Source organism: Diachasmimorpha longicaudata, chromosome 3 (genome assembly GCF_034640455.1).
Source record: "Diachasmimorpha longicaudata isolate KC_UGA_2023 chromosome 3, iyDiaLong2, whole genome shotgun sequence".
In the NCBI taxonomy this organism is placed as follows: domain Eukaryota; kingdom Metazoa; phylum Arthropoda; class Insecta; order Hymenoptera; family Braconidae; genus Diachasmimorpha; species Diachasmimorpha longicaudata.
In genome coordinates, this window is record NC_087227.1 from 12,287,856 (window position 1) to 12,299,882 (window position 12,027).

At 36.1% G+C, this 12,027-nt stretch overlaps 2 protein-coding genes across 2 annotated transcripts in view; one reads left to right on the top strand and one right to left on the bottom strand.

Annotated features, from left to right (window-relative positions):
- LOC135160653 (cadherin-23) overlaps positions 1 to 11,746 on the bottom strand; it is a 35,164-nt gene extending 23,418 nt beyond the window's left edge. Inside the window, exon 1 of the mRNA XM_064117428.1 lies at positions 11,602 to 11,746. The gene's annotated coding sequence lies outside the window, so the exon portion shown is untranslated. The remainder of the gene's footprint in view (positions 1 to 11,601) is intronic.
- LOC135160655 (vitamin K-dependent gamma-carboxylase) lies at positions 8,506 to 11,511 on the top strand. The gene is made up of 4 exons (XM_064117440.1): positions 8,506 to 8,642; positions 9,014 to 9,237; positions 9,399 to 11,169; positions 11,241 to 11,511. Exons 2-4 carry the CDS (start codon positions 9,042 to 9,044, stop codon positions 11,422 to 11,424), a joined length of 2,151 nt encoding a protein of 716 aa, XP_063973510.1. The 5' UTR covers positions 8,506 to 8,642; positions 9,014 to 9,041; the 3' UTR covers positions 11,425 to 11,511.
- Positions 11,747 to 12,027: the final 281 nt, after the last annotated feature.

Below are 12,027 nucleotides of genomic sequence, written 5' to 3' on the forward strand. Positions count from 1 at the left end.
TGGGATGATAACACGGGGCCAGGCCTGGGACCGAACTTTGGCCAGACTTCGGTCGCCGTACTTTGGCCGCACTCTGGGCTTACCATTCGGCCCGAAATTGGCCCAGGCCTGTTGCCGAACTTTGGCCGCACTCTGGGCTTACCATTCGGCCCGAAATTGGCCCAGACCTATTGCCGAACTTTGGCCGCATTCTGGGCTGACCATTCGGCCCGAAATTGGCCCAGATTTACGACCAGAGCTGTGGCCAGGCTCCAACCGTTGCCTGTATTGGGTTCAGAATCACCAATAAATATATGAACGGTATATCTGATAAGCAGACATGTATTTATTACCTTCAACATTATACAGAAAACAGTTTTATTATGTGACAAAACTTATATTTAAATTTATTAAATCTATTGACAAAAAAACTCAGCCAATCAAAAACTTTTTTCCTCCTATCGACATAGTACATGTTTTCATCCGATTTTGGTTGAACAGTTAAAGATATGCAGTGTTTGTATCTCCAATTTTCATGAAAGATAATCACAACTATGAGATTTTTCCGCGAACAGAATATGAAAACTCAAAAAAATGATTGCAGGTATAAATTGTAGAAAAATCTTTTGTGGATTATTTTCATCCGCTTTTAAAATAAATAATCTACGTAGATCATTTGAATCCGAAATTTAATACGACATACCATATTAAGTCTTAATAAACTCTCTCTTACAATCTAATAATATTAGCAGTCAGTCTTCAGAATTCGAAGATTGTATTAACAAAATATCCAACAAAATAACGCACCAATGTTATTTTTTAAATTAGTAGTTTAGAATTGATAAATTATCGTGCTTCAATTCAAGCATGAAAACAGTCATTATAATAGCAATATTATGGATAATTTATTCCGCTATGGATGATAAGAATTAATTCTTATATCCATAGACAATTGCTGATACGAATTATCCTGATAAGAATTATTTTTTCATCTCGGAAAGACGTCCTTTTTTTACAATAATGTCTTCTCCATCTGCAACTCCGGAACACAGAATGATATTTAGTTGCATTGATTGTGTGCTAGTTCTATATAATATTGCTTATTATATTCACTCTTTCAAACAAACTTAGAAATATAAAAAAGTCTTGGATAGGATTACATATAACTAATTAATTTCAACCCTTAAATTTGAAATCTTTGGGGAATATGGACGCAGTCCGATTGTGAAACTTCAACCTTATAAATATTATTTGACTTGAATCACCAAATACTGAAAACAGCTCTCAATGGCTGAAATTACTTTCATTAGAATTTTTCTTAAAAATTAAAAATCCACTTATTATTTTTCCCTTTAAACTTTTGGACATAATATTTAATCCCTGAACCAACAACGGATATTTATTCCCGTGATCTAACTTATGAGGAAATGACATAGAAAATACTTTATTATGCTAAGATACATCACATTTTCCACACACACACACACACACATTCACATTTTTTTCACATTTTTTTCGCTGCCGTGTAGTCTTGGGTATTGATGTGTAACCTTCACTTCTTAAAATGGCTAACAATTCATCGATTGCTTCTGCTGTTGTAGCTCTTCTGAATTTCACTGCCCATTGATTAATTTTTTGCTCCATTCCCCGCGGTTCCAATTTGTCCAGAGTTTGTGTATTCTTGTCTCCAATGCTGTCAGTGAATACTTTGTTGAAATCATTGTCAATGTCATCTGAATCACCATCACAACCTGAGCCCCCAAGAATTGGTTCATCCCTGTCTCCAACGCTGCTATTGGATTCACTGATGCAATCATTAAGATGCTTATACGAGCCACAATCACCATCACCACCCGACCAACTATCACCACAAGCACTAGCATTATCATCGAGATGTCGAACATCGACATCTCCACTAATTTGATCCACAATAGATCCACTACGGATAGTTATTTCATTGGCTGTTGGCAAACTAACCTCTTCCTCATCGGCATTATTGCGTTCACTGTAATCCGGAGTTTTTTCTTTAGCGCCTTCTACGTTTACAGATTCTTTTTTCTTCAGTTGATGAAAATGTCTGTATTTTTTAACCCGTGAATATGAACTCTGAGACATATTACAATAGTAAAAGAGTAATATTAAAATAATAAATTGCCGCACACGACACTCATGTCTACTGCCACAATCAGACTACTCAACACGCCATCTTACGGGCTGTTGTCATAGAATGTGTGGTATACGGTGATATCCACGCATATTTTCCCCTGAAATAGTATGTTCAGAAGAAATAATGGTACCTTCGGAAGAAGGAGAATCAAAGGACGAAAAATTTAGTGAAGGAACATTCCCCATGAGAATTCAATTTTTGGAATGCTGTTCCATATGGGACCCAAGCCTGGCAAACCATGCCCCTTGTCTGCCTGGCCATGTCTCGGGGCAAGCTTGGTGACCCAAGCCTGGCAAGCCATGCTCTTTACCAGTCTGGCCATACCTCGGGTCAAGCGTGGTTGCCCAAGCCCGGCAAACCGTGCTCTTTGCCAGTCTGGCCATACCACGGGCCAAGCTTAGTGACCCAAGCCTGGCAAGCCATGCTCTTTGCCGGTCTGGCCATGCCTCGGGCCAAGCTTGGTGGCCCAGATCTGGCAAGCCAGTCTCGTGCCAGACCTGGCCCGTTTCGTGGACATTGGCATTTCCTACCTGGGTACTTTACACCCTGACACGTGCCAAATACTCACCACCGTTGAGTAATTTAGCCTAATGTATCTCATAGTGCGATCTATAATAACAGCATCAATTTTCTACTAATTCTGCATGAAATAATTCGTTCTCTCTGTTGGGGCCCAATCTGTCACAATTTATTCCATTAATACCTCCTGAGATATGTTTGAATGTGTCAGCCTGCAGCTATATGAGCACAATGAAAACCACTGTTGTTTATCCACCACGTGAATAGCTCTGAGCGATAATTCAGGGGCAGTCAATTATGAGATTCATACCAAATCTTCATATGATAGTTTGAATATACATATGTCTAACTCACTGAGTAAAAGCTTAAATATCAAGTGCAAAATAAGCACGTACACTTTAAATTTTTGCTGAAATTAAAAAATATCCAAATACCCTATTTATTTTGTCTCCACTTTTAAAGTTAAACATCAGGGCTTTTCGGATGTAAGAAAATAATACCGCTTTAGAAAAGATAATTTGAATGACAATGAATGTTCATATTTCTTTTTTTTCCAAATTTTCCATACGTAATTCAATTGACCAAACGGATATTTATAAATTGGTTGGTTTGCAATATGCACCAAATTGTACATGGATACATGGATTTCAATTATCTGGTTATGCGTCTTCAATGCTATTACCCCCATTAAAAATTGCCGTAAAAAGTATATAGCTGATAAATATAACAAAAAATGAAAACTTCAATTTGTCCATCATTTCCAAATAATAAAGTTAATTAAAAACTATTGGATAACTCATCAGGCCGCATTTTCGATCCTTCAGATATGGTTACCATGCCAGGTGAGTCAATCGAAGCGGATAACACTTTTTGACGTTAACGCCATGCCCAACCCCCGATTTCATGTTGAGAGCAACAATGAGCTCGACGATCACAATCTCTTGTATTAGTTCCTGGTTATCCGACCATTACCATTATTCCAGCGCTTGGCTTCTATCATTCCATCGTCTTATTTATCTGCAATAACCAGCAGACAAAAATTTTTTTAATCGAAACAATTTTCAAATACTTTGGCCTTTCGCTCAATTCCTGATTTTTTGGTTTTCCATAAAATACAATATCCGTTGCCTTCGTACTGACAGAAGCATCTTCAATGGAATGGCTGTTTTTTCCCCCATTACTGTTCAATTTAAATGTTCATGAAATTATCAATTTATGATCGAGTCTCATGGTGCGTCATCAAGCGTATCGATCGACAATTCACAAGCTTATTTTAGATACACCCCAACCAGTCGCCAGTGTATTTCTTTGGTCCTCGAGCTTCTGACTGTCCCGAGGGACATGTGACGCATTATGTAGTTCTTTTGGCCTACTGTTACAACCCATCGTTATCTTGCCTGATAGTATTTTTGAGGTACCACCAATGATAACAGATAACATGAAAGGAAATCCAATAGAGCGTAATTTCAATTTCCTATTGACGAATAAATGAGTTCGTTTTAATATGACTCATACCCGATACATTCGTACAATGGTAAAAATCATCTACATAAAGTCGAAATGCTCTAGTTTGAAGTACTTCCAGCCGGTTACCGTGCGCACAATAAATTCAACTACAGATGCCTCATCTTCGACATGAATACAGGCACTTAAGGATTAAGTGAACCGATCTAGAATTCAAAGTAAAACAGTTGCAGCTTTGAGATAAAAATAATACTGACCGACAAAATAGAAGTACGCCTCTGTGGTCTTTTACATGGGGAATCCTATCATTATCCGAGCTCTTGATATGGATGGATAAACGAGTGCAATTTTAGTTTTTTTTCTATGCTTATTTAATGGGTGCGGAAGAATCTATTTCATAGGAAAGCGCCCCGAGGAAAATTATGGCTTTTGTAAAAACAATATGTCGAATCCCCAATGTTATAAAAAAGGGAGCAATTATAAATGTCGATTTTAATCTAATAGCAATGAATTATATGTTATTTAATAGAAGCAAGAAGAAAATGCCCTGCTTAAGTTTTCAATCAATTGAGATATTATGTATAATTCCACTTAAAATACCCAGATTGCTATAAACTATTCAAAAGTGATGGACTTGAGATTAATTAATTTTTTACGTGCTCAAAAAGTTGAGTGAAAAAAAATTGAAATTGAAAATTTCTGCAGCATCTCTTTGAAGAGAGCTGCCGATCTCAAGGGAAAAAGCCAGGCTTTTGCAGGAACAAAATATTCAAAATATCACCCCCCCCCCTCCCATTCCCCCTTAACTTATCCCAAGGGACATTGGACGATTTTTACCAAGTCCCTCGATCACCTGCCACCCCTCAATGACTACCCCCTCACCATATATCTGCTGTACACCTAGGCCCATCTTCACAGACGAACGCGCCTGCTCAATAGGATTGTGAAAATGTGAATGAAGTGGAGAGGGCGGTTAGTCTAGATGGGACAAAATTCGTAATCTTGTTTCTTTGAATAACGAACTGTGCGCCTAGTTGTACTAACGATTTGCTAATGGGATCTGTTATAAATTTTATGTCCCATATACGATTTCACGCATCAAAAATTTGTCCATCAAGTTTATGCTAATGGCCTGTGCTCATGGAGATGCAAAATTTCGTCATATTATTCATGAAGTGATCTGAAAGCATCAAGAACAGCTGGCTTTATCGAGTTTTTTTCCCCAAATTCAGTTAATCCTTAGTCGCTGGGGTATCAAGACGATTAAATGAGAGTGGGAGAGAACAACGTGTGATAATCGAACATTTTTTCTCATGTTTTCACAACAGTCAAGGGGTAATTTCCCATTTCACATGAAAAAAAAAAAGAATTTGATCACAGAGTGACAAAAAAAAATCTAGACCAGCTGCGCCAAAGTACCGCACCGTTATTAACGTTTGGAAATCAAATTTCTGGAAGAGTGAATTCTGAATTATGTTAATAGAATTGACACGTTAAAAAAGTTTCATCATGGATTAATAAAAATTCCCAATTGGTGATTTTTTTATTTTTGTAATACTCAAAAATATGTTGTATAATTTTTTCTCTATTACTAGAATAAAAGTCATGAAATTGAAAAGAAAACTTCAGTGAATAAATATTATACTGAAAAGAAAGGATGTATCCCATTACTCACTGAAAACAATCAATAATCCAAAGTACAAAACGTAAAATACTTAAAGTACCCCTCACCCTCAAAACAATTGTTATCTCCAACCGACCACCATGAAGAATTTCATCGTCCATCCCCAACCCTGAACCTTCGTCACGGGGTTTTAAGGATTACACGACGATTACAAGGATTAATTTTCAAACTCTCATCTCACCCTGCCTCATTTTTTATTCCAATGCCAGTTGATGCAACCCCTTTTCTGCGGGTTACTCCATGATTTAACAATCATTCATCCATGCTGTGACATAGTGAAGGGGCTGCTCTTTCATTTTAAAAATTACCAAAAGGATTTGAAACACTAAATCTATATTCTCCAAGTATAGATGAGTAGAAATATTCTAATATTTCTAACATTATGCCCGATGGTAATTATTAAAAACTCGATACAATGATCCCTTCCGCCTTTTTTATTTTTGTCTATCATTATTTATTTTATCACCTTTTATCCTTATAATTGGGCGAAGATTAGTTTAAAAGATCTAATGACATCACAGTATCACATCACCGAAGGAAAATATACCACGGCGAAGACAATGCCATTGAATAAACTCATCAGTTTATTTTCATGTCTATTATTTATCATCTCGAAATGTTTATGGTTTTTTTAATGTCGAATTGTAAGCGGATGCTGGTGAACCCCCCTCCCCCCTTAAATACCCCAAGAGTTTTCTTTTTTTTTTTCATCCAACATGAATGATGATGTATAGATGTTGGCTGGGAGGGTAAGGGCTCGATAAAGGGTTCCATTGTTACACCTCGCTCTCCCCCTCTCTTTCTCTCTCTCTCTCTCTGTAGCAAGAAAATCACCCTACATTAAAAGGGGGGGGGGGGCGCCAAACCAGGCCAAGGCACGTAATAGAAAATATTACTTGATGCAACAAATTATACCGAAAATCCACCGTATGTGCACACTGTCAATTTCATTTTTTTTGTTCTATTTTTATAAGATCCTTCTCTGATATATCTACGATCTATAATTCTGGACATCTGCTTATATTCGTTATTAAATGATTTTGTTTATGCGAATGTATTTATTGCTCCTTACCGATTAGTATTGACCATTTTAATTTTAAAATTGAAATTTATAATATTTTATGTTTTGAAGAATGTTTTAGATTCCCCTGAAAATTCAATATGTTGAAATTAAAAAACAATATTATACCGATAAGATTGATAAAACTACTACCGGTAAATAATGTTCATTGTATAAAAATATTGCGCATATTACCCATTAATAATAAACGTAATTAGATACTTTTAATTCAAGGACTTGTACTAAAACATGATATGCAAATCCGTTTGGACATGGTTTTGTTAATGCACCATCGCGGCAAACGCTGTGCCTGTCGTGTATTATTTTCCCCTTCATCGAAGATGAGAAAATTTGACAATAGACGAGTCATCAACAATAGGAAATAATAAAACGTGATAAATAGCCGAGCAAATAGCGACGATTCAACTCCAGGTGCACTCGGGTAGAGACATGATTCTTCTTTGAGTAAACAAGCTTTATATGCATGAAAGTAAATTGACAACTCGAAGGGGTCAAATGTAGACTCTTTTTTTATATTTGTTGAGCGCTAATTTGGCACGTGAGTAAAGTTAAATCGACAGCACAAGTAATCACGTTAAAGAGATCATTCTAATCTAAAATAATAAGATAGGATTGAAAATAAATTGTAAATAACTCGCAAAAGTCTTTCGTATTTCGGAAAATCCTTCCAGAATTTTCTGATTTCATAAGGAACATTCTAAGAACTCTGGATTCAAACTTGAATTTTCCGTCATTATTTCAAATTTACATTTCATCTATGAATTAAAACGAACATATCTTGATAATAGCAAAAGAATGCGATTAAAAAATGTTATTCTTTGCATTTTCAGACTTCTTCGTGGGTTCACATTGACAAGTGGTCCACAGAGGCAATTTGAGGGGAGTTTTTCAAATAAATCAACCCATTGTTTATTCTGAAAACAGCCATTGGGGACATCATTCTCTTTTTTTTTCATTAGGGAGCGAAATGATGGCCATTCATTAAGGCACGCCCCAGCTGCAATGCAAAAAAAAAAAGGCTTCAACGTCTGATCAACTCCATTTTATTTTTTCTCTCTGTCCCTATTATTACCCGAAAATATCTTGCGCTATAAGGTGAAATACTGACGAGAGTGTTAATCGAATGGCAATAGCCTTAGAAAAGGGATCGACAGCATTTATGAAATAAATTATTGCAGTTGGTTTCGCGTGATAATCATTTAAAGCCCAGTGAAAAAATAAAGAAAATAAATGAACATGTGAAATTATCCAAATCATGAAAGTCTTCGATTATTTACGGAATAAAAATTGGCATTTGGTAAAAACTTGAAAAGAAGTCAAAACCTATGCAATAATGCCTCATGCATCGTCATGATCCCCTGATCTTCATTCACTATTTCTTCAGTCGCTTCTTTTTGGAACATAATCTTTAAAATAAAAACCAAAGCATCTCGAAAAACTACAAGTAGCATCTTCATGTGCCACGTATGAGAGATCAAGTATCGATGATACAATAAAATTGCGCTGGCGCGAGTCAATAGTCAGGCGTACATCGCCCGGGTGACTCGATAGCCATAAGTTGTCCTAACTTTCTTCAGAACTCTTAGTTACCGCGCTTTCTCACTGCTCTCACGGACTCGCGCTATAATCAACTCGTCTGCCAAATTGTCATCCTCGCGGTAGTTTTTATTTATAGAAATCTAAAGAAATGGCTTAACATTAACAGTTGACAAACGTGATAACAACGAAATTTTCGAATAACCTACCAGGTAAATATTACTGTCGATTCATTTGTTTAAGAGGTAACCAACTGGAAATAACCTGTTGCATCGTTTTTGATGGTTAATGAACTACCTTAACATTCACTCTTAAAAAATCAATGAAACTTTCACCCTTAGTTATTCATTACATTATACGTGTAAGTCTGATTATTGAAAAATGACTTGGTGTCATTTAAATCAATAGGTAGCCAAAGATAAATGTTAATTAACATTAGTCTATTTCAGTAATCTTTGACTTTCTGTCACATCTGTAATCATATACAAATTAAAATAAGAAAAATGAGAAAATTTAATTTTCAATTTCTATTATCTATGAACTTTTCCAAAATATTTATGATAGTTCTAACACTTCTCCATAGAGATAAAATATTTCGGGTGGACTCTTCAATGGCTAACAAAAAAGAGGAATCAAACCCCGAAAGATGTGGGAAATCAAGGATTCCATCTAGACAATGGATAAGCCAAAAAATGAAAGACCTCTGGGGATTTGGATTGGACGAGATAACGAATTATGAAAGATTCGTTGAATTTCTTTACAGACCAACTGATGCAGCAAGTCTCGGAGTGGCTCGAGCACTGTTTGGTAAGTATTAAAAAAGAACAGAAAAAATTCTAATTACTTGGTAAACAATAAAATTATTAATAAGAAAAAAAACTGTATGAGCTTAAATGTGATTCTATCATAGTCTTTCTGTTAAATCTATATTGTCAAAATAAGATCCAAAGAAAAATTAAATGCTCCAGGTTTGTGTATGGTGATTGAGATAGTAGAAGAACGAGGATTATCAGACATTGAATTAAAATGGAGAGGCGCCCACGCCTGTCACTTTCCGTTGATTCATGGCATGAAGCAGCCCTCATTACCCCACATGATTGCCCTTTATACTTTGATGTTGTTGGGAGCTTTCGGAATAATGCTCGGATTTTTCTTTAAACTCTCCTGTGCCAGTTTTGTCATACCCTACTGGTACATTTTTATTCTTGACAAGAGCTTCTGGAACAATCACTCGTATCTCTATGGCCTTGTCTCAACACTATTCTGGGGAACAGGCGCCAATCGTTACTGTGCATTAGACTCGAGTCTACAACCCAAGAACCAAGCGAGTGTGCCCTTGTGGAACTACTTCATTCTAAAGTGTCAATTTTTTCTACTATATTTCTTAGCTGGATTGAAGAAATCTAGCAGAGAGTGGTTGGAAGGCTACTCTATGATGAATTTGTCAGAGCACTGGATCTTTAATATTTTCAAGCTCTTCTTGACAACTGCACAGATCGATTTCTTGATTATCCACTGGTTTGCTTTCATCTTCGATTTAACAATTGGCTTCTGGCTGCTCTTTGAAAAGACGAGAATTCCTGGTATGATCTTCTGTGCAGCATTTCATTTGATGAATTCAAGGCTTTTCAGCATCGGAATGTTTCCCTATGTGTGTCTAGCAACAATGGGACTATTCTGTCATGTCAGCTGGCCAAGGAGGATAATTTCCTCATTAATAGCCTTAAGAAGTTCTGCAGTAAGGGAAAAAAATCAACTGATTACATGCTCTACCTCCAAAAAAGAAGAAATGGACGACTCAGACACTAAAAACAGGAGTAAAAATGACAAAAATGCCATCAGTACTTGGATGCCAAAATCCATTTTACCAAAAGACAGAGTAAAACTGAAAACTTTTAAAAAGAAACAGAAGATTGTTGTTTTTTTCTTGCTTCTCCATATAATTCTTCAAGTCTTCCTTCCTTATTCCCATTTCATAACAAAAGGATATAACAATTGGGTATCAGGACTGTACGGCTATTCTTGGGATATGATGATCCACAACTGGGACACAATTCTCGTTGTAGTGAGAGTCCATGACAATGAGAACAGCAAGGATTATTTTATTGACCCTCAAGCCTGGGTGCAAAATGAAAGGTGGTCAAAGCATCCAGACATGGTGATTCAATACGCCCAGTGTATTAAAACCCAATTATTGAAAACAAAACAACAGGTCCTGAGGGGAGCAAAAAGAGCCAAAGACATAACTGAGTGGTCAAAATTGTCATCAAATCTGAGTATTTACATTGACGTCAGATGTTCTCTAAACAGTAGATTTCAGCAGAGAATGTTCGATCCCAATATTGATATGTTGCAGGCTGAGTGGCATCCATTGAAACCTGTCAGTTTTCTAATGCCTCTCTTAACTCAATATAACACATATAGAGAGAAAATGGATGAAATAATACAGAACGTTTACACATGGTCTAATTACACTGACGTTCTTTTTGTAGCTGACTATCCGAGCATGAGCATGGAAAACTACTTCACCAATGATTTTTCCAATATAACGTTGACAGTTTTAGAAGGTCAAGTAATCTATTCGGAGGAGAATTTGTCTGACATAACTACTATTGACAAGAATTACAGAATGTCTGTCACTGCGGCTAAACTCCATAAAATCACAACAATTAGCGATTATCCATCCTGCTATATGTACACGTATAACAATCAAACGAAGGAAAACATGACGATGAATGGGTAAGTGCAATTGTCTTTTCACTATTTCATCGGATTGCATATAGTAATCTGGCTTTTTGTACTGATCATAGGATATCCGAGCCCCCGCAAACAAGAATTCAATTACCGTTTATCAAGGAGCTAAGATACACACTAAACGCCTGTTGGAGAGCTGTTGGCCACATAGCGAATGCGTTCTTCTATATTGTTTATGATATACCAATGGGTCGTCGAGTGTCAAGAGAACTCAATTACTATGAAGACTATTATGAATAATTATTAATTTGATTAATGTTTGTCATTATTTCGCATGTCATTTTAAATATACCCAGTAATGTGATTTATAACAAGACTGATTGCGCTCTTCACGTTTTTTTTTAATCAGTCTTACACATGAAGTTAACACATATTTTAAAGTGACTAACTTATCAAATTTATACAAATAGTGGTTACCTTGTTTGCAAATTCAGTGAAGAAATGGAGTAGTTAATTCGTTGTCACTAAAAATAATCGACAATGGAGTAAGAATCCAAATACTATGTAAATAGAATCGACTATATTCCAGGCGTAAATGCTTGTAATTTTATAATTGCTTATCACACAGATTACTTGTCGTAAATAAAAATATATGAGATAGTTCGAATTTTCTGCTCGGAGCAACGGGATATGACGACAATGTTAGGAGATTAGTATACAGTCAGTGCAGAGGGCACTGTGTGAGCGCGGGCCGTTTAAACTCGTACAACTGATTTTCCATATTATTTTGGTTATCAAATATTATATGGTTTATTTTACATACATTGCTTATATAAATTTTCACTTATACCTCATTCGGGATGAACTCTGCGGATTTTCCATGTTGTTTTATTCTTATTTCTT

Coding starts and splice junctions, on each gene's coding strand:
- LOC135160655 (XM_064117440.1), top strand. CDS start 9,042: ATGGCTAACAAAAAAGAGGAATCAAACCCCGAAAGATGTGGGAAATCA. Junction 9,238..9,398: donor AGTGGCTCGAGCACTGTTTG/GTAAGTATTAAA, acceptor TAAATGCTCCAG/GTTTGTGTATGGTGATTGAG. Junction 11,170..11,240: donor GAAAACATGACGATGAATGG/GTAAGTGCAATT, acceptor TACTGATCATAG/GATATCCGAGCCCCCGCAAA.